The sequence below is a fragment of the Ambystoma mexicanum genome, chromosome 7q (assembly GCF_040938575.1).
Source record: "Ambystoma mexicanum isolate Mex_15411 chromosome 7q, UKY_AmexF1_1, whole genome shotgun sequence".
NCBI lineage: Eukaryota > Metazoa > Chordata > Amphibia > Caudata > Ambystomatidae > Ambystoma > Ambystoma mexicanum.
In genome coordinates, this window is record NC_090941.1 from 1,066,484,507 (window position 1) to 1,066,508,126 (window position 23,620).

Here is a 23,620-nt window from a genome sequence, read left to right on the forward strand (position 1 = left end):
TTGATCCCCGGTCCGCACTTAGAAACCTCCGGGTATTAAACGCATTATGAATAACCAATTATAATCACATTGGGCCTGTGATCTATTATGTCCTCATTGTTAGAAAAACTCATCACTTCATTTAGTCAATAACCTAAACTCCAGCTACGAATATGGCGGGAATAGTTAAAGGAGGCGGTATGTAGAGACATACTGCGTGTTTTGACCTCCTTTCAGCTTACGGGCCTGACAGAATTTGCGATAGTTATTTTACCGACGTATTACGAGTTCCAATATATGATTTTTTTGTTTTTTACCCTCAGTTTTTGCTGGCGACATTTTCAAATAGAACCATTTTCTCACTCTCTTACTCTTGGAAATCATGTTTATTAGATGGTCTTGTAAAGTATGCAATACGCATTAAAATTGAATTTTGAATAACCCTTGAAGTCTCTAAAGAAATATTTGAATGATCTTAAGAAGCGTGGAGAGATTTTACAAATACGTTGGATGGTGGGTGCCATTGGGCCACTGACCGTGCCATCTCACCGTTCCTTCTTGCACGTCATACAAGTGCTCGTGGGCAGCTGCCACCGTGGTGGATGGTGCAAATCATGTTATTCTTACATTTCCTAGCACCATGAACTTGCATGCCTCACAATAGGAGGACGTTCACAAGAGCAAATTGATGGCAAGGAGCGGTTGAGAGCTCACCACTCCTTCATAGCAAGTGATTGTGCAAATAGTTTGTAAAGACATATTTGTAGTGTGGGGAGGGTAACATTATCACAAACAGTATCTGTTGGTAACAGGAGGATAAGTTCTCTTCATAGGCCAGACAATGATTTTGATATCACCAATTGGTAGAAGCATTGAAAAGCAATAGAAGGGGGATTTAATTTAAATATGTATTTGATCCAATAGAAAGGTTTAAGATAGAAGTTTCATAATCATTACCAAATCCAACATTTACTTGTAATATTCAAAGAAAATACAGATAGGTCATATAGAAAATGGCTAGATTTTATAATCCATCCATTCTTTCAAAGCAAAATAAACAAGAGACAGGTAATTGCTAATAATAATCGATTACGTTAACATGTTTCTTGTTTTCCTACAGCTCATAAGAATGGCTTGACCACCACGACTACTGCGGCCTGCGATGAGGGTGATGGCTGCTACATCCAGATCACCAAACGCCGCAACACCATAGAGATGTCCACTTTGACCCCAAGCGGCACCTCCCAGCTGGACCGTGCACGCATCAACAACTCGGAGGCCAAGCTTATGGCCAAGAAACGGGTGATCCGTATGCTCATCGTCATTGTTGCCATGTTTTTCATCTGCTGGATGCCAGTCTTCGTGGCCAATACCTGGAAGGCCTTTGATGAGAAATCCGCGTTCAAGGCCCTGTCAGGAGCCCCCATCTCTTTCATTCACCTCCTCTCCTACACCTCAGCCTGCGTCAACCCGCTCATCTACTGTTTCATGAACAAGCGCTTTCGCAAGGCCTTCCTCGGCACCTTTGCCAGCTGCGTCAAACCATGCCGCCGTTTCCGAGACCCGGAAGAAGACGTAGCCGCCACAGGGGCTTCACTCTCAAAGTTCAGCTACACCACTGTCAGTAGCCTAGGACCAGCTTGATCAGGGCCCTTCCTTCCAAAAGAAGAGGAAGCAGGTCACATGGTAGCCAGAGGGAATACTTAGGAATGGACAAGGGTTTTATGGGAGCTTTACAATCCAATAGTGTTTGTAAAATATTTCATTGACACATTTATTTTAATGGAAATTAAGATTCGTTCCTGTTCACCAGGCCTAAAAAGCCATGAAGCCTTAATGTGGTACAGGATCAACTGGCATTCACTGCAAGGTTCTCCCTAGTGGTGGCAGTCGCTCTTTGGTCTTTCATTCTTGATCCGCTCATACCCTTCTATGGTTCCCATATCTTTGTTGCCTAACTGGGACTTGCACTGACGTCTTTCCAGAAGTTGGAGATAGAAGATGGCAGAGGGCGCAAGTGAGCCCTACGGTGACAGTTCGCAGAGAAGGGAGGCTGCAGTGATGCAGACGAGAATAGCGTGCCCTGGTGCGATAGGACACGTTCACTCTTGGCCATGATGCAAGTCAAGCCCAGTGAGGCAGACCCCTTGTTCTCTGGCCAGCTAAAGGATTGTCTCTCAATCTGGAGTAAACAGAGTCTTTTGCCTCTTTACTCATTAGACTCATGCTTTGGATTCACTTTCACAAATCTTCTCTTAATTAATTCACTGTGAAAAGGGAGGGATCAGGGGGCCCTATTCTCTCTGGTTGCTCACCCCTATGTCTTGGGCAGATGTGCACCGTTCGAAAGGAGCCACAACTGTAGTCAATGTTACCATCTCTTCCCATTTTAACTCCACATTATACATTTTATGTTCGCCAAACCATTAATCTATGTCCTCATGGATTACCATGGATTGTTAGAAGACATATGTCTTTTGGGCTGGGACAAGATGTCGAAGAAGTGTCCCTAAATTCAGTTCTTCTAGTTACTGCGTTGCCTCCTGCAACGGTGAGAAGCACGTCAAGATATCAGCGTGGGCAACTCTGGCATCACCACTTCAAAACTGGTCCAAATGCCATCACCAGGGATGACCCTCATGGCACAGTACCATCACCAGTGAGTGCGTGGAAATGCTTCAATACTCACATTATCAATATGGTAGCACACGCTGACTCAAAAAAAGGCCCACCAATATTGGATCCATCCCAGTCACCACCGAAACACTGAAAAGCAGTGAATCTTCTCAAATGGTAGGCGAACGTCCCTGGAAAATCAATACACTATCCTTATGGCCAATGGCTCGTTTAGAATGGGTTGGAAGTCTGAAACCTTATTCGATTAAACAAATGTTGCATTCCTAAGGAGTGAACATACGCGAGCTAAGGTAATTCATGGCATATCAATATAGAATGAACTGTCTACTCCTAAGGACAACTCCGTGACACCTGGGAGGGTGCTTCTACTGCACCCTTTCTATAAGAGCTCCTCCATGGCTGATGATAGAGCAACATCTTTGAGTGTCTTTGTAATATATTGTGAGAGAAGACTCTATGTTTGGATAATGCCTGGAGGTGGAACTGTTTCAAGAGGAAACCTTTGTTGCCACAAAAGAGCCACGACTCATGAAATATCTGCTCGCATGACTGGGTTGTTCATCCTTATTTATGAAAATATGTCTAATATATTGAGTTAATTTATTGATTCATTGGAATCTTACAAAGAAAATCTGTGTGTTGAGCAGTCGATGGATTCCAGACTGCGGGACACTCTAGGCAAAGCCACCATCACTGCCGACCTTGTCATTGACTACGGAATATGTTCCCAATGCAGATAAGACTGGCCTCCTCCATGCTATATACTTCAGGAAGGGCCTGAAGACGCTGCCCTCTGAAGAAAACCTCACCAATCGCAGTCTGCTCCACTCACCCTTACTTCTTCCCCTCCCGGGTTCCCACTCTCCCCTGCTCCTCCTCCCCACCCCAGAGCCTTTGCTACCTCTGCACCCTACCAGTTACTCCCTGGGTGTGCCCGCAATGTACATGGCTCTGCTACTAGCTAGATTTGTGCATTATAAACCCTAGATGTGTTATACGGAGACTTCCCGTTTCTACTTGATCATGGATAAGAGCAGGAGATGAGAACCTGTTCCAGGTGTTTGGCCAAGGCTCGCCTGTTACTGCCGGAGTTGTAAGACCTATGCCGTTCGGTACACCTATTACACCAACATGGTGTTCTTCTGCCTTCTATAATTCCGTTGTTAATCTCATAGTACCCGATGGCAGAGGACACCACTTAATGTTCAGGCACATTTGTTAATGAAAATGGTTGCCTGGAAGAAAAAAGAAACACAAATCTGGTGTTAAAGACATGAAAGAAGGACTATTTCATTGTTGTGTTGGGCAATGATATTGGGGCTGAGCTCTCATTTTATCCTTTTCAATGATATTCTAAACATATACATACACGAATACCTCCATGTTCCGGACATCAGGCCAGGAAGTGACTTACCTGTCCATCAGTACTGGTGCATGCAACCCTGCACACAGTTCAGACATCAGGAAGTGATATACCTGTCCCTCACCACAGGGGCACACCAAAGGAATCATAGATGTGTCCTTGCAGAGTTTACGCCAACACAGATGATCATGTGCCTGTTATGTGGAATTTCCAGGACTGTACGCCTGTGACGTTTTTGGAAAATGTGTATGTCTATTGTAGCTTATCTGTTCCCCTTTTGGTACTGTGAACTTTGTTTGTTGTTTTTTCACAGCTGTTCTGGACATTTCCTGTTTGAATAATGCATAAGTCAATGTGTGCCCAGGTTCAGTCTGATACATTTGCTAATGTTGGTGCTTGATATGGAAATGGCGCGACGGGGAAGAGTAGGGCCAATAAGCCCATTAGTGACCCCACACATCTGATGGTTATAGAAATGGGTGGTCTGGGGAGGTGAACATCCACTTAGAATGTCCAAGTGCAATCTGTACCAAACCTGTGTCAGCAGTGGATCTAAGTAACACGTTTTCAGTGTACCCAAGTGTCAGGCTTTAGGAGACAACATACATTGGCATGCACGTACATGATGGAGGTGGCACGCCGCTATAGCGGGTCTTGGTGGGTGAGAATCAGCAAGCTCCTTCTGGCCTTGGCAGTTTCATGGTCATTATCCCTTCCGATGCCTGGACCATTGCCCCTGATTCCTGTAAAACAGACCGCGCCAGATACCAAACAAAGAATCATGTGGCACATGACTGGGCACCCAGATACGACAGCTGCTTTTCTGCAGTTTTGGGAGTGATGGGTGGGTCACCTGAGAAGGCATCACTGGACCAAGCATCAGCCTTAACGATGTTCAGTTTCATGCTCCCATGGCGGCTCTTACGAAAGGTGACACGACATTACGGCAGTATATTTAGTAGCATATCAACTGGAATATTGAATTCACTGGGAGGCTATTGGGCACACTTCTAAGTTCAATTATCTTGAATTATTTGAATTTTACAATCAACAAAAGCACCCGGTCCATGATTAAATGGCAAATTAAGGCAATTGAGTTTTGATCCCAGGACCAGGATTGACGCTATACGTAGTAATATTTCTCGTCTTAGGTAAAGCTTTTGAAGACGTTCAACACAGATGGTTTGTAATGAAAATGAGAATCCTATAATGGAGATCCTTTGGTAAACTATGACGTCCTGGCGTCGTCGACAGCAGCAAAGCTGGTGGGACTATTCATGGAGTACCACAAGCGGCAGCCGTCAGTCTAGGACTCTTCAATGCATCCATAGGGGACCTTGTAGAGAAAATGCTTTGCAATCATTGGGAAGATCCAACTAACCATTTCCTCAGCAACCTCCCTTATGACTGCATCGACGAGTCCTAGACTAAGGGCTGACGCTTGTGGTACTCCATGTCTTAATTCTCTTTCATGGACTGTGACATGGTGCCACAGTCTGCCAAATGCAGGCTCATGCAGCAGAAGGAACTGAAGAAATGAGACACAATGCTCAATAGCTGGCAACATGTTGGAGAAAGTGTTACCAACATACAAAGGCGTAAACGTAGGGTGCAGTAAGCAGGAGGACCAGAGAAGGATGACGGGAGCAGGATGATTTCATAACTAGTTCCAAACACTAGCAGGCCTGTTTGCGAGTTGAGAAGCCAAATGGGGAATGGCAGTGGCAAAGGTAGACATGGAGGTATATAAGAGTATCAGTATGGGTGGTTTTTCTGCCACAGCACCGTCGGTGGTACGGCCTTTACAGGAGTATTGGTTCAGTGATGGAGACAACATTTATAATAGAAGAAAGGAGGGCTGGAGACAGACAATAGATTGATGTTCTAATCGACAATTTATACAGGGGCATGCATTGAAGCTAATATACCTTGGAGGAAAGAGAGAAGATCCTATGGCAGATATTGAAATCCCTAAATGAATAAACATTAGAAGAGTAGTCCCTGAAGTGGAGGTCCTGGTTCGCCGCTGGAGGGTTGCACAGTTGCACAGAGTAACTGTGTGACCTATTTTTCATAGGAAGGGCAATGGCTACATGGGCAAATCTTCAGAAGAACTGTAGAAAGCAAGGACGTTATGGGGACTCAAAATGTACTGTAGGAGTACAGGTGCACAGTGTAACAATGGTATTAACCAAATTGACCTTTTACAATTGACCTTTTGTCCTAATTGACCTAATTATAGTGGTCCTATTTGACCTTCTGCACAATTGACCTTTATATTATTTTAGTTATTTTATATATGTATTGGGTTGGTTTTGTATTATAAATAATATAAGGGGATTGGGTGAGGGGTTACAGTTTTTTTTGGATAGGGTAGACCTTTTAAATTAGGTAAATTGTCCCGAGGTCAATTCTACCCGAGGTCAATTGTGAAAAGGTCAATTAGTATCATCCGTAACAATGATGAGGATGCACAGTAAAAGGCAGGTCATTGGGATGGCCAATGAAGCCTGAATCCGTGTCAGTTTCTTTCTTGTCTGATATACTTAAAATGTGCCACATGCGTCCCAGGAGAATGGCTGGTGCCACTCACTAGGCTCGACACGAAATTGGCAGGCAAAGAAAAAAACAGGGAACTAGCCATTTCCTACTGGAACAGCATCCTGGTGACAATCTGGACCTACAGTTGAGCAAGAAACCCAAGAACGTTCAGTGAATACCACATCACACTCCACCCCCATGGCAGGAACATCCCGTGCCAGATATTTTAATCCCCCTCATGAACTCAAATGTTGCCCTCAGCACGTACAGCACCCCGTTCCTTCGTAGCTAGGTTTGCACTATATAAACCCAAATACGAATACAATAAAAAAAATGTTTTTACATTGATTCAAAATACAATCACATAAATATAGTTTGTCTATGGCAATTTCAAAAGATAAGCCCAGCAGAGCAAGGAAAAGGCCTATGATTCCTCTGTGGTTAGCATTTGATCTTAAATGTTGTGATTCAATCAAACGCCCCAAACAAAATACTAATTCGCTCCATCGTCTGCAGTCCAGATCCTCGGATGCCAGTGTTGGGCCGGTAGAAGGTAACAAGGAGGAATATGCTCACAATATCTTGGTTGGAATGCGTGGTTCAACAGTTGATTTGTCATTGGTCTAATGGCCGGATACGCTTCACGGTGCTCCACAATGGGCGATGGGCTCTCAGTCTTACCTGACACTCTGCTGGGTTGACTTGGTAGAGACCCTCATGTCGTTTTGTGATTTCCTACTGATTGTACACCGAACTCTCCCTCTACACAGTCTCATTTGTTCACAGGACCTTCTGCTTGACTCTCCGCTCCCATTCTAGAGCCAGAGCTCTACTGGAAAAAAACCTACCTCCAATATTGTGTTCTCACTATTGAGGTGGATGAATGTGTCTCTTGCATCCTCAATCTCATGGCCTCATTTTCATGGCCTCTGCGTGTTTTAAGGCCTTGGTGCCATTTTGATCAGGATTCAGTGCACAAATTGGGACATGGATCAGGATAATCTGCTCTGCGCGGGGAACCCAACAGCATCTCCATCCACCTTACATTTCGATACAGGTGAAGACGCTGAAATCCATGCTGCCTCTGCCCGCTCTTTGGGGATCCTGTGTAATGGCGGGCACCATTTGTAGCAACCGCTATTACCGATCACCTCTGTGCCGTTGCACGGCTGTTGCCACTACACATTCCAGCCGGATTCAGCATAAAGCATGGGAATCTGTGGAAGGCCTGGCTTTCTGTGCCTTGCACTACATTGTGTGGGGAATCAGTTTTCCTGCTGGAAGGAGCCCTCCCACCGGAAGCCGTGGCACTCGTTCCGACAGATAATCCTTCTTGTTGAAAACGAGCCAATCCGTCATCTCTCCCAGGCTGTACACATCCAACTCCCTTCATCATTCTCCCCTAGAACCTTGAGGCATACTTTGCACCCATGTGATAGCCATTGCCCGGGCATTCTCTCGTCTACTTGTATCACTTTTGTAGATACCCGTATACGTATAATCCCCTACCGTCAAGATACGCCCCTTCAGCGTCATCCTCTGTGGGAGACTGGTGTGTTCGGTCATGAAATCACCAACATTACCCTCTCAGTAGTGTCAAAACTTTTATTTAAAGAGAAGTAGACAGTGTTAGATGGATATGTCTGTGGGGCGGGCAAGGGGGTAACTTTCAATTTCCAAGCCTTAGGGCTGAGCTAAGAATCATGTTGTTTAGTAAACATACTATAGCAGCGTGGTGTCCTTATTCGGACACTGGGTTTGTATGCCGCATACAGGCATTGCTTGCTAATGCCTGTACGCTGGGGCAAATGGTTCCAACTTGTGACATCGAGACCAGTTAAATCAAAGAGTAATAGGGCATGAAGGGAGTGCCTTTGTTAATGTCCTGGATATCCAGTCAATACCTTTGTGTCTACAAAATAGCTATAAAGCAATGTATCTGCTCACATCTTAGGTTGAAGAAAGACAGATGAAGCCCTTGTACATTGTGTATTGTTTTCACTGTATGTCTAGCTGATAACTTAAGTTGTGCTTGTGACAAATATTAATTATCTTAATGAGCGGGGACTACTCCAAAAAATCACTTTACTGGAGAAGATATTTGCGGAAACAGGCTGTACTGCTGTTTTCTGCCCTGGTGGCTGTCTTTTGAAATGGCCTTGTTTGTTGTTGGTAGCGGCAGCTCCCGGGGTAGAATGTTTGTGTAAACCATTACATAGCCCCTGGCTCCTGCTGAATGGTCCAGGGTCCACCCCCTCATTGATTTTGGTACAAGCAAGTACATTTGTTAAGGATAGGCTGGGAAGTGAATATGCCTCAATAGGCTGGGTGGGAAACTTTGTCCATTGGGCAGAAGCTGTCTGGGATACTGCCAGTGCTGGACATACCTTATGCATGCAAGCTTTCAACGCTGCCTCTATTGCATAGGCTGAGCCTGAGTAACCGTACATTAACTGTAATGTTGCAACGGCACGACAGGTTCAAGGGGGCAACTCTATGACTGTGCAGAAAAAGTCCAATGCGTTTCCTGCTGCCAGTACAGACTGGGCATTTATTATTCTGTAATAATACAGTCAGCTTGAAGGGCACAGCATACAAGCAAGGTATGCAAGTACCAAACAAGGCTTTTCTGTTGCCTTCCCCATGCCTGTGTCTTTACCCTTCCAAACAGGTGTACTACCATAGGTTCGATCTTATTTATTCATATTGAATACCAACTCTACTTCAACAACCCAACTATTAATTAAGCAAAATGTATTTAATCATATTCCTTCAAGTAAAAACATGTAGTGTCACAGAAAATTATTTCTTCATACTACCTCTGCAGTTGATATAAAAACACAAGTACATTCTCCATGAATGTAAACACCAACATATCATGTAATGGAAAATAATTGTAAAGAATTTCGTACCCATCTTTTAATTGCCAATAGTTTTCTGAGTGATTAAAGAAAGGCATGTGATGTCAATATGTTTCTGTCCCATCAGATTATGCCAGGACATTCTTCAGGATTATAATGCTCTCTAAAATGGACTGTCTAGCACAGGCATTCTTATATCTGTCTTTTCTGGACAGAGTATTATTCATATAGAAATTAAATGTGTGCAATTCTCTGTTCTAGAGGTTGGGGTACTTTGATATAAGGAATAGGTATGAAACTCAATAATGTTAAATAGTATATGTGGAATCTTAAATAAACCACCTATCCTTTCAGCACACAGATCTCATTCAAGTCTCCTGCGATTGTACTTTGCAATATTAGTAACCCAACTAGCAACACATATTTGCATTCCCTTCATGTTAAACTTGGTACCAGGGTGCATTTTTGTTTTCTCTCTTTTCGTTCGAAACATATACCTCGGTTGTACTTTATACGGCACAGTCCTTCTTGCTGGACTCTGCTGCACCTCTGTGGTTCCTCGTGGTCTGGCACATTGTCATCCTTGTGGGGATAACACCCCTGATCCTTTCAGATCCTTCATCATCTCACCAGTTTCTAGGTTCCCGTTAGAGGTGAAGGAGTCTTGGGTTGACCAATTGACCTATTTTTGAGTCATCTTCCTTGTTGGCTCTGTTAGCACAGTTCCCATCACTGTTTCTGTTCTGTACCACAATCCATCTTTCTGTCAAATTGCCTCTCTGGAAAGCGTCCCAGACACAGAGCTGGAAGGGAGGTGTCCTTGTTCTCTTTGGCTTTGGCCTTGGCTGCCTGACTCCTTTCAGCGTTGGCTCCTATCAATACAAATAGTATTGTCCATACCCTTCACATTTCAATGTCCACTATCATATCCCAGGCATCTTAGTTTCCATCCATTCCTGATGATATTGTTTTTTCACAGTTGATGACCAATTTGGCAACACGAATGGTCTGCTCTGTCATATCCCTGTGCCTTATCTTCTTCATAGGTTTGCTGGTACCTCAATATTTCTCCAGTCCTCATCCATTAAGGCCCTCATGGTGCTGCAGCTTTTATAGTTAATTGCATTTACTTCACTGTGCCACCCTCCTCAAAACGTAGCTGCGTGTCTAAGACCAGGCCTAAAACCTGGTATACGTGGTATCTTCTAAACACTTGTGTATAGGTGTATAATAAATAACAAACCGATCAATCAATCTTTATGATTTAACCCTTATGGTGCCGATGTATTGGTGTCTGTAAAGTTCTGTGATCTATGCACTTTGCTTGCTAGCCCTTGTGTATGTGCTTTTCTGGTTCCGCTTTTTCTATTACCCTCCATCCTCACTGATCTCACTTTCAAAGGGGCAGAAGTCTCTCGCTAGCTTAGAGCTCAGTATAAATACAAAATGTTTTTGAGTTTCAGCATAGCAGTGCAGGCGAGGTAGCTCCACATGCATCCTCTACGATGTCCTGATCACTGTGACCTTGTCTATGTTTAAAAGAGAATTTGATTAAATATCTTATTTATACATTGCCGTCTTGGATATATAAATGGTTCCGTTGCCCTCATGGATCGTCACCTTAGTTGCATAAGATGCTCTGTATTTTTCACCCTAGGCAGCCCTAAACGGTTCCTTTCTGTAATACGTTGCCCTCATGGATCGTCACCTTAGTTGCATAAGATGCTCTGTATTTTGCACTGTAGGCAGCCCTAAATGGTTCCTTTCCGTAATACGTTCTCCTCATTGATCTTCACGTTAGTTGCGTAAGATGCTCTGTATTTTGCACTGTAGGCAGCCCTAAATGGTTCCTTTCCGTAATACGTTCTCCTCATTGATCTTCACGTTAGTTGCGTAAGATGCTCTGTATTTTGCACTGTAGGCAGCCCTAAATGGTTCCTTTCTGTAATACGTTCTCCTCATTGATCTTCACGTTAGTTGCGTAAGATGCTCTGTATTTTGCACTGTAGGCAGCCCTAAATGGTTCCTTTCCGTAATACGTTCTCCTCATTGATCTTCACGTTAGTTGCGTAAGATGCTCTGTATTTTGCACTGTAGGCAGCCCTAAATGGTTCCTTTCCGTAATACGTTCTCCTCATTGATCTTCACGTTAGTTGCATAAGATGCTCTGTATTTTGCACTGTAGGCAGCCCTAAATGGTTCCTTTCCGTAATACGTTCTCCTCATTGATCTTCACGTTAGTTGCAAAAGATGCTCTGTATTTTGCACTGTAGGCAGCCCTAAATGGTTCCTTTCCGTAATACGTTCTCCTCATTGATCTTCACGTTAGTTGCATAAGATGCTCTGTATTTTGCACTGTAGGCAGCCCTAAATGGTTCCTTTCCGTAATACGTTCTCCTCATTGATCTTCACGTTAGTTGCATAAGATGCTCTGTATTTTTCACCCTAGGCAGCCCAAAGGTTCTCCAACGTCCTGCGTCACTTCCCTCTAACAACGGCATGTGCAATTGGTTCATACTTTTCTTGTTCCATGATATTCTGTTGAGTTGTATGTTAAGAGGTCTACTATTATGGTGTCAATCCACTGTCAATACGCTACACAAACCTTGCCCGTGGTAGTATTGTGTCTTCTGTGCAGCTTTCGTTGTTTCCTTGTGCCTGCTTCTAGGGCACTCTGAATGATGCTCCGTGTACGAGCAAGGTTTCCAACAATAATGCTTCCATTCCATGCCAGGGCCCTGATAGTGCTGCAAATCTACCCGTTTCCCTTTGTTTTGTATCGTTCCCCCCACACTAATATTGTTTTGTCTCACGTCAAATGTTTATACTCTATGCTCCTTAAAGACACACGTCACCGTTCGTCCCACCCATTTATGCCCCCAATTCCCGCTTGTGTAGGGGTTGGCCACTCGTCATTAGGGTCTTCGGTTCCGGCACCGATGTTGGCCTCTATTACCAGCCTGGACTTTCTCGGTTCTCATTCTCGCTTTGTATTGGACCATCCCCCGGGTAGACCCTTTAAAATATTAGGGTGCAGCTCCCCATTTCATATCATAATTTCATAACTCTGGTCTAGTATATATACGAATGTAGTGAATTGTGACACTCTCAAATAGAAATGTGCAGGAAACACACCAGCTGTAGAGTCAATTAAAGTTATGTTGTTTTTCGTGTATTTGCCCTCCTTGCCTACCATATGTTATCGGTTTGCCCTTGAAATACAGGCGATGTACATTTAGTATATAAGTTATTGTCTCTGAACATGCATCTGTTCTCCGTATAGATGTTTTTGGTTGCAGCACCCCATACTTCCAGCACACATATCATTGGTTTTTGTCTTTGCCCTCCTGGGAGTGTGGGTCGAAAGTGAAAGTCAGTGGCAGAACACAAAATGTAAGGGCGCCACTCCAAAATACAGTGAGGAGCCCCTGACACCCAAGACGTACACAACTTGGGTGCCCATGAATAGGTACCCGCCTCCCTGGTCTGCAAAAAGGCCCTTTACACCCCCAGTTATTTCTTTGCAATCTTAAACATGCGGGTCACTGTATACCTCCTGTCTTGGGGTCATGCCAAGCGCTTCCTTAAATGAAGGGGTGATGCTAGGACCTTGCATTGCGCTCCCTGATAGTTGGGTCTCTAGCTACATCCCATGTTGACATCATGCCCCACCTGAGCCTTGACCTGTCAGATGAAAGGGTTTTCAGTGACCCCTTGACTTTGAGCAATATTTAACTCTGCCCTCTTAAATATGTTGGTCACTGTTTAGAGTACTGCCTGTTTAGGGGCCGCACCATAACCCTGCATTGCCCGCTGGATATGAGGGTCGCTGAATACCGTCATGCCATAATCCTGTCCTAGATATGTCTCGCTGTATACCTCCTGTTTAGGATCCAGATCATAACCCTACATTGACACCCTGAAATGTGGGTCACTGAATTGTCCTCTTAGATGTCACTAAGATGTCCATCAAATGCATATTTTTGGGGGGTAAATGGTTCATTTTTGTTTAGGTGCATTATAAAGGGTAAATAACAGGGGTTGGGGTTGGGGGGAACCTCCCAAAAATAAACCCCCCCAAAAAAGGAAAAAAATGAATTTGATGCAAATTTTTTATATGAAAATAATTAGATGAAAATGCATGTCGGTGCAAAAAATTCAATGCAATGACCATAAACCTTGCATTGTACACTTGGATATACTCTGTATGTCCTGTTATGGGGTTGCATCGTACCCCAGCATTTCTCGTTATGTTTGTCACGGGGGTCGTGCCTTAACTCTGAATTCCCCTCTCTGTGTCTTGACATCATGCATTGCCCTCTTGGTTGAATGGACCCGGGTTTAGCCCTTGTCTTGGGGTCATGTTGAATCCTGCCGTTGCTTCTTAGATGCAGCAATCTCTGGCTCCCTCCTGTCCGGCTGCCGTGAATCTCTCTGGCTTGTGCCAGTAACAGCCTCATCTTGCCATGATTCCATGTGTCATCCACGGAGCAAGCATGTTTGTGTGGATTCAATTCTGTCCTGGAATCCAATCCTTCATTTAAGATGGGTGTTCCCTTTAGTAGTGCAGGTACCACTTGCAGTGGACAATGCATATATTGCTAGAGGGGTCTTCGAAGTAGGAGACCGATGCTAATGCAGTGATTGCCCTCACATTGGATCTGCTATGCAAGAAATCCATTGGTCCTATTTGGAACCGATGTTGATACATGTATGTGCATGGTATACATACCCATGTAGATATGTACACGCTCTGACAGTCAAAGGAAATGTCCATGTGTGTCCATTAGACTACGCCTTCACTAGAATGACAGGACCTGATGACAGCCCCTTTCTGCCAGGATATGTTGTGAAATATTAAAGCTGCCAAGCATAAGATTGATTTGTGATGTATTTCATGACTTGGTGAGGTATTTCTTGGGTTCTATGACGTTGAAAGCCATAAATGTTACATTTCTGATTTTTAGAAAAGGCCGATGAATACGTAGGAGAAGAAAATACAGAGGGATCCTTTGTTTTACTGGACTTTCATCATCATCAAAAATAATCCCCACAGGTCGATCATGATGACTGTGATGTTCCAGAGATTTGTCAAGAGGAATCCAGGCGATCAGTGTTGTCCCTCAGTTTGGACAAGTTGATTAGTGGTGTTTCAGAGGTCGCGCAGGGTGATTGTTGGTGTCACAGAGATTGGACAGGGTGATTGGTGTTGTCCCAGAGGTTGGACAGGGTGATCAGAGTTGTCACAGAGGTTAAGGTGATTAGTGGTGTGCCAGAGGTTGGAAAGGCTGATCAGTGGTGGTCTATGGATTGGACAGGGTGATCAGACGTGTCCCTGAGGTTGGACATGCTAATGGGTTGTGTCCCAGAAGTTGGGCAGGCTGGTCAGTGGTGTCCCAGAGATTAGACAGATTAATCAGGGGTGTCCCAGAGGTTGGACAGGCTGATCAGTGGTGTCTCTGTTTGGACACCATGATCAGTGGTGTATAGAGGTTGGAGAGGCTGATCAGTGGTGTCCCAGAAGTTGGACAAGGTGATGATCGGTGTCCTAGAGGATGGAAAGGGTAACCAGTGGTGTCACAGAGTTTAGGGTGATTGTTGGTGTCCGAGAGATTGGAAAGGCTGATCAGTGGTGCTCTGTGGATTGGACAGGGTGATAAGAGGTGTCCCCGAGGGTGAACAGTTTAGTCACTGGTGTCCCAGAGGTTGGACAGTATGGTCAGTGATGTCCCAGAGATTGGAAAGGCTGATTAGGGGTGACACAGAGTTTGGACAGGCTTACCAGTGGTGTCCCAGAGGTTGGACAGGATTATCAGTGGTGCCCCAGTGGTTGGACACGATGATCAGTGGTGTCCCAGAGGTTGGACAGTATGGTCAGTGATGTCCCAGAGATTGGACAGGCTGATTAGGGGTGACACAGAGGTTGGACAGGCTTACCAGTGGTGTCCCAGAGGTTGGACAGGCTTATCAGTGGTGCCCCAGTGGTTGGACACGATGATCAGTGGTGTCCCAGAGGTTGGACAGTATGGTCAGTGATGTCCCAGAGATTGGACAGGCTGATTAGGGGTGACTCCGAGGTTGGACAGGCTTATCAGTGGTGCCCCAGTGGTTGGACACGATGATCAGTGGTGTCCCAGAGGTTGGACAGTATGGTCAGTGATGTCCCAGAGATTGGACAGGCTGATTAGGGGTGACTCCGAGGTTGGACAGGCTTACCAGTGGTGTCCCAGAGGTTGGACAGGCTTATCAGTGGTGCCCCAGTGGTTGGACATGATGATCAGTATTGTGCCAGAGATTGGACAGGCTGATTAGGGGTGACTCGGAGGTTGGACACAATGATCAGTAGTGTCCCGGAAATTGGACAGGCTTACCAGTGGTGTCCCAGAGGTTGGACAGGCTTATCAGTGGTGTCCCAGAGGTTGGACACGATGATCAGTGGTGTGCCAGAGATTGGGCAGGCTGATTAGGGGTGACTCCGAGGTTGGACAGGCTTACCAGTGGTGCCCCAGAGGTTGGACAGGCTTATCAGTGGTGTCCCAGAGGTTGGACACAATGATCAGTGGTGTGCCAGAGATTGGACAGGCTGATTAGGGGTGACTCTGAGGTTGGACAGGCTTACCAGTGGTGTCCCAGAGGTTGGACAGGCTTACCAGTGGTGTCCCAGAGGTTGGACAGGCTTACCAGTGGTGTCCCAGAGATTGGACAGGCTTACCAGTGGTGTCCCAGAGATTGGACAGGCTGATTAGGGGTGACTCGGACGTTGGACACAATAATCAGTAGTGTCCCGGAAATTGGACAGGGTGATAAGTAGTGTCCCAGAGGTTGGATACTATGATCACTCGTTTCCTAGAGGTTGAACAGGATGAACATTGGTATCCCAGAGATTGTACAGGGTGACCAATGGTGCCCTAGAGGTTAGACAGGGGGGTCGATGGTATATCAGCAATTGAACAGGGGGATAGTTTCTGTCCTAGACACTCGTGCTGCCAATGTGATGATGGTAGGGGAACTGAGAAATTGACGTGTAGCGTGCCAGCTGTCAGTATGATGGGCAGCACAGGGGTTGGCAATGCCATGGGATGCCACGGAGGGGACAATGTTGGAATGAACGGGCTTTGGCATAGTAATGGAAGCAGAAGAGATGTTGAAGTGATTTGTCACATGGGCGCTTGCAGTGTGATGAGGGCAAGAGAGATGGCACAGCAATGGAGTCATATTAGTTGGTAAAGTGAAGGAGCGCCTGGGAGCTGGCCAGTAATGGGGTTATGGGAGAACATGGGTGGGAAGTTATTCATTCTAAAAGTCTGCTTTCTGGAGGCACCATGAAACTGTAGAGTTCTTTGGAGTGCGTCTTCCTCTTCCTTCCTCTGTTTCTCGTAGTTCTTGCGATGCTGAGCTCTGTAAAGTAGTAGATAATGTGTGTCTTGTGTCCCACTTCATGGAGGGCAGGTGGCGGGTGCAGGTGGGCACCGCAATACACATTGTTTAACATTTTTTACTTTTAAAATACTTCACCCGCCTCTTACCTGTCGCCAGCAACCCCTGCTTTACCTGAGCTCAAGATCACCCCTAGTGCACCTCTGAGGGAAATGGACGTGGACGGGAACAGCAAAGGTTAGGATTCACCAAACCCATACAAAATAAATACTAGGTTATAATAACTCTCAAAATATTTTCAAAAAAGGTAGCAGGCGCCCCTCTCCAGAAAGAACACGGCATGATAACCTGTTCTGTGGTTTTTTCTCACTTTGAGAGTTCGCAGCCATCGTTTTTTGCTCTCTGTACCTTTCACAGATGGGAAATATCCATTTGTATATCAGTCTTTGTCCCGGCCACATGGGCAGTCCAGCACCAAAATGCTATGGAAATTCCCTTCTGAACAAGAGTACCTACAGCAACACCATACACGTGTTTCAGCCTTGTTGGGCCTCATCAGTGAGGTGAAGCTGTGCCTCTCTGAACACAGTGAGCAGGGAGTGCACGTCTGGGTTCCCCCAGGTAACTCAGGGTGACCAACCCCAAGTTCCACAACATCTACTATCATGCTTATGTACCTTTCTGTTTTTGCCTTGTTCACCAATGTACCAGTGCCGTGATACTCACAGGTTTGGGCGCTGTCAACAAATACAATAAATAAATAAATTGTGTCTGGTCCATTGCAAAATTATGGCTTTCCAAATCACGTGCTGGATCTCAGTAAAAAAGCGAACTATTCACCCATTCAAATCAAACAAATGTCAAGTTGCATGTGTTAGAAAAGGGCCTGCACGAATGGTGTTGGCACAACCACTTTTACACTGTCTATAAAGAGGCGCCTTCAGAGCAGGAACGAGAACTCCTGCTTCAGAAAATTGTAATTGAAAATGCTCATGCGCCAAGTTATGGGACATCAGCTTGTTAAGGTTATGTTCAGGGTTGTCCAACTCCAGGCCTCGAGGACCGTAATCCTGTCGGGTTTTCAGGATATCCCTCATTAATATTCATGAGAAGAAATGTGTATCCATTTAGAATCATTGTATGCGAATGCACCTCATGAATATTAAGGAGGGGTATCCTGAAAATCCAACATGTTTCCGGCCCCCGCTGCCTGGAGTTGGACAACCCTGTGAGATCACCACCTTCAAAACGGACACTTGATTACTCTAGGGGCGCTGCTGCCAAAGTCTAGGTCAGTTTTAAGGGGCTGAAACAGTAAACCCACCCCCAAAAGCACTCCCGAGCCATATCAGTTGCCTGACAGTTTTGGGCTCTCATTGGTAAACCCAGTCTTACAAGTAAACTACCAGCCCCATGTACTCCCCAAAAGCAGGCAGTTACCTACAATAAAAATGTCAAGTTACTTCACTCTCAACAACAAAGGAAACCACAACCATAAAGGAGTCCTCCCCGCTGTTTCCACCCGAAAGCTTCATGGCATAGAAAGGCACTCTAATATCAATATCAATTCCTGATCTGAGAAGAGAGATTTTCTATGGTTTACAAAAAGCTATCTGTCGTTCAAGTCTGAACAAGCCTAAAAAGTACCCCCGAGTTGTATGTGGAGATTTGGGTGAACCTCAAACGTTTTCAGACCAATTACTGGAAATGTTTAAAGGTTCACACTTTATTTGTAATGTCACAATATTAGGATGGTTCAAGCTATTTATGAACTCGTTCTACCGGCAGCATTGACCTGCCAGCATATATGCAAAAGCTGCGTTTGCCTTAGGCCACTTAAATGCCCCCTGGAGAGAATGGAAATGGACATCTACCCTGGACCTGGTACAATCATGGAGCACTCTGAATGAGAAGGCCCTGCAAACCTCTGCCTGAAGAGGCTCATGTGGCCATGGACCTGAGGGACTCCTGAGTACTCTGCGCGAGGAGGCCATAGAAACCTGTAGACCAGGAGACCCTGCACGAGTCAATTTAGGATCCCTTTCACATTGCACACCGGCAAGAGCCAAGCATTTACTCTACTCCATCATAAGTAACTTGTCTGCCCTAACACAATAAATAGGTACAAAAACAGGAGTACGGATGCTACGTCCAGACAGAGTAGTATGTACAGAGGTGACTCAACACATGGCGAGTGGAATCTTCTTCTGCAGTGCAGAGCCCTTCCAGAAGTGCTGCCTATGACGGGGCAGGTCACGAGGGCGGTGCAAAGCCTTGTGCCAGTGGACCTGTCTGATGCCACCACATCTGAGGAGTGCCATCTCCTTCCAACACTCCAGAGCCATATGCTGCTTGACACAGAATAAAGCACACACAGGCTCATTGCATTTGTATAGGATTTGTAGAGCCACCAACCTAAGTCAGATATTCGGGGTGCTTCTTGGAAGGGCTTGGGGGCCCAGGATAGGGACGGCCTATTATTTGTATTTGTGCTTAGATGGCACACACCTGGCCTGTGAAATTTTGGTTGAGGATTACAACAAAATGTAAGCCGTCCCCAGAGGGGACACGTTTCCTCTGTGGGTCTGGGAGTTCCTGGCCCAAAGTGGTTGTTTTCTTCTGGGAGGAGAAGCGGAGGGTCTTGAATGTCAACCAAGATATTCCCTGAAGATCAGGGTCTTGAGGTCCTTCCTGAAAAGCAAGGGAGTTCAGGCCATCCTGATTGTGACTGGTGGAGTATTTCAGGAAGCTATTTCCTAGCAAGAAAATGCTTGATTTCTGTTTTGTTTTTTGTGCACCCTTTGTCTCAAGCCTTGCTATATTTTGACTCTTGGAGGAGTGCATGCCATTTGAGAGGGGGGGGTGGTTTGTGGAAAAATAGATGGGTGTTTGTGTTGTAGTTGCAGTGCAGTCCTTTTAGCACAGGCCGATATGGTCAAATTTCTTTGATATTGTGATCTGACGTGTGGCAGCATGTTAACCACCACTTAGGAGGGCTTAGTGTGCGGCCAAGGAATCGGCAAGGAAGGTGTCCCCTCTGTCGAATTGTGAGTTTAATAGGGCTTGGACTGTGGTTTTGTCCCATTAACACCTACCAAAGATATGTGTGTATAGGACAATGTAGTTTTTGACTAGATACCTAAAGTCGGCTTCGATAGACTTTGGGTGTATAGAACATTGTCATTTCTAACTAGATACCTAAGGTCGGCTTCGATAGACTTTGGGTGTATCGAACATTGTCATTTCTAACTAGATACCTAAGGTCGGCTTCGATAGACTTTGGGTGTATCGAACATTGTCATTTCTGACTAGATATCTAAGGTCGGCCTCGATAGACTTTGGGTGTATAGAACATTGTAATTTCTGACTAGATATCTAAGGTCGGCCTCGATAGACTTTGGGTGTATAGAACATTGTAATTTCTGACTAGATATCTAAGGTCGGCCTCGATAGACTTTGGGTGTATAGAACATTGTAATTTCGGACTAGATACCCAAGGTCGGCTTCAATAGACTTTGGGTGTATAGAACATTGTAATTTCGGACTAGATACCCAAGGTCGGCTCCGATAGACATTGGGTGTATAGAACTTTGTAGTTTCTGACTAGATGCCAACGGTCTGCTTCGATAGAGTTTGGGTGTATAGAACATTGTAGTTTCTGACTAGATACCAACGGTCGGCTTCGATAGAGTTTGGGTGTATAGAACATTGTAATTTCTAACTAGATACCTAAGGTCGGCTTCCATAGACTTGCTGGCCTTTTATCAGCACAAATTAACATGTTTTGGTGGTTAATCCCACAAATTACGTGGTGCAACACTCTGGAACATGCTCCCTTCTCAGCATTGCTTTGATCATGCTCTAGAGAGGGTCAGCAGATCGCTGATGCCCTTTCCCAGCTCTGCCAAAACCCCCAAAAGTGTCCACCTCCAGCTTGGACAACGCCTCCCACCACCCTTTCTACTCCTCCCAGCACACTTCTACTCTCTAGTGTCCCAGGCGACGATCAGCCTGTTCCTGAAAAACCACGAGTACAGATGGGAAGAGGTCCGTTCAAGTGGTGAAGAATAAAGGGAACGCCACTGAAGTCTGTGACTCCAATCTGACACCAGTCCGGCATAACTGCATAATGACATGGCCTGGGAACCCCCCTCAATAATGTCTATGGATGAATTAAAGTGGTGAAGAGGTGGGTCTTCATGTAGGCACCTCAAATAGTGTTTAGATATTCCCTCAGACCTAGGAAGTGCGCAGTGCTGGGCGTGGAAACCCCATCGTGTGTGTGAGTGGAGCCAAGCTTGCGGGGAATGGATGGCAATGTATAGAAGTCTTTGGATTGAACTTGAGTGAGGCAGTATAGTATCTAGAGGGGTGAGGTCTACAGGTTTCTATGGCCTCCATTGAGATCCAACGAACGAGGTTGGCTTTATACATACATGTTCATGTGTGAACAATGCCACACTACATGGACTTCTTTGCTTGGTGTTCAGAGAGCCGGGTCATGGTTGTCATGTTCTGATTTCGTGGGATTCCGTGAGTTGTTTTGTGTGTGGGAATCCATGATGTTCTTCATAGTTGTAACATCTAGACATTGAGAGCCTAAGCAAAGTGTGGGGCGTCTGTGCATGGGGACGGCGGGCACCGCCTGTCCATATAAGGGTGCTGTACTTGATTCTCTGTTGTTTCCAGGGTGATTTATCTGCTAAACAGGCACTTTGGCAGCCCCAGTGATGAGACCCTCCATAGTGACCATCCCACTGTATTTGCTTCAGGACATGAATGGTGTTGACACATCCCCACTATTGACATCTATTTCCCTTTCAATGGCCTTTGATTAGAGTTCACTTCTGCATCCCAGTTGCTCTGCCAATATGTACCTATCTATCAACATCTCTTCCATTAACTATTTTACCTTCCTTGCTTTCCTTACTCTAGATCTCTATCTGCCTCATCCCACATTCTCTCCACTTCATTTCCACTGTGTTCCTCACTGTCTCCCTGCCCTGGTACTCACTATTCACAGTGCTTCCTGACTTTTTGTGTGCTCTCCTTCCTTCCTTCCTTCCTTCCTTCCTTCCTTCCTTCCTTCCTTCCTTCCTTCCTTCCTTCCTTCCTTCCTTCCTTCCTTCCTTCCTTCCTTCCTTCCTTCCTTCCTTCCTTCCTTCCTTCCTTCCTTCCTTCCTTCCTTCCTTCCTTCCTTCCTTCCTTCCTTCCTTCCTTCCTTCCTTCCTTCCTTCCTTCCTTCCTCTCATTTCCTTTGTCCTTCCCCCTTTTCGCTCATTTCCTTTGTCCTTTCCCCCCTTCTCTCATTTCTAATTTCCTCTCATTTCCTTTCTCCTTTCCTTCCTTTTCTTTCCCTCCATCTGGGACAGTTGGTGAACATGGCACTGCAGATATCTGTCGTAATCCCATTTATTGGACACATCATCCATTAGTTATTACTGCACTCGGACACCCCTATGGGGTTGAAGCAAGTTATAATACCTCTAACAACACAATGTACTCTCCCAGAGAGTTTCAGGCCTCCACGCAAACCCGTATTTCTCATCTCAATGAAAAGCATCCCTTGTTTTGGTGCATTTCTCTGTTGTGTTCTCCTTGTTGTGTGCGTTACATAACTTTGCTAGACCTCTGCATTGCTGCCTGGATTTGTGATGTAAAGAAAAGAAGAGAAATATAAATAACATGTATGTAAATGCTTTTCCATGTGATATCTCCCAGATCCTGGGTTTTTACTAAAATGTCCAAATTCACCCTCACTGGTGAAGGGTTCTTTGGTGGATCCACAGGTGTGCGCGGTTTAGGCGGTGTGCCCTACACTGCCGGGTCTTGGGAGGCGATGGTGCTGGGATGCTGCAGAAGGTCCTGCTACATCAATCTGATGAGTGACAAGATGACACACAATCCACTCATAGTCAAATTCCTCATATTCCTTCTATTGCCAAGATGGAAAGTGACTTGGAGATGCTCTCCCATCAAGGAGGCAAGGAGGCAACCCGTTTGGGGTTTAGGTCAGAGCGATGCTGAGATGGACTTGCCTCCAGGATGTATTATTGCTCTGCATCCAACTGGACCCTTCAATGTTTCCAATCAATAGTCCACAACGGATCCATACAGGTGTTGCAGCCAAGCATTGTTTACGTCTGTGCCTCAGTGTTGCCTGGAAATGTAATTTTCATGTCTATTGGGAAGAGTATAACCAATAAACTCTCTTTGATGTGCCCAATGTCTCTATGCGTTGACTGCCTTTTGTGTGTATTTTCTCTATTTATTTAATGATTAATGCAGGTGATTGTCTAGTTTCATGATGCAGCAACTCAGAACGGGATCTGGGTACTGATTTGAATATAAAGATATTTAAACCTAGAAAAAAAGAACTGCGCCCAATGTGATCTTTATACATTACATAGCATGGTGTGTTGATGAAATGTTAATTAAGAACAAACTTTGGAAAGTTCATCTACACCTGTTTTTACGACAGGTGTTTTTACGCAGAATTTTTGCCAAAATAAGTTTCACATTTATTTTGGGGGCGTGGGAAAGGGCATATAAAGGGTTGGGGGGGGTCGGGAATAACAAAAAATAGAGGATGAGAGCTTGGTGAAGGATGCCACCAAAAATAATTGTTAAGAAATGAGTTTTTTCAGTAAAAACTCTGCATAAAAACACCCATCGTAAAACGGGTGTCGATGACATGACATAGAACCTGATCTAGGAGTTTTTAAACAAATTATTGCTCTTCCTTCAAAAACTAGCAGTGGGATTTAGATTAGACCAGAAAGGGGCATGTTGGAAGTCAGCGGTCACTACCGGTGGCCTAAGGCGGGGATGTTCCCTTTCTCTCCTGATATTGAATCTTTAG

General features: G+C 45.1%; 1 protein-coding gene across 1 annotated transcript in view; it reads left to right on the forward strand.

The window, feature by feature from the left end:
- CCKBR (cholecystokinin B receptor) overlaps nucleotides 1-22,988 on the forward strand; it is a 452,226-nt gene extending 429,238 nt beyond the window's left edge. The window contains exon 5 of the mRNA XM_069640435.1: nucleotides 1,100-22,988. Within this exon, the coding sequence (XP_069496536.1) occupies nucleotides 1,100-1,623 (524 nt within the window). The 3' untranslated portion in view covers nucleotides 1,624-22,988. The remainder of the gene's footprint in view (nucleotides 1-1,099) is intronic.
- The last annotated feature ends 632 nt before the right edge of the window (nucleotides 22,989-23,620 follow it).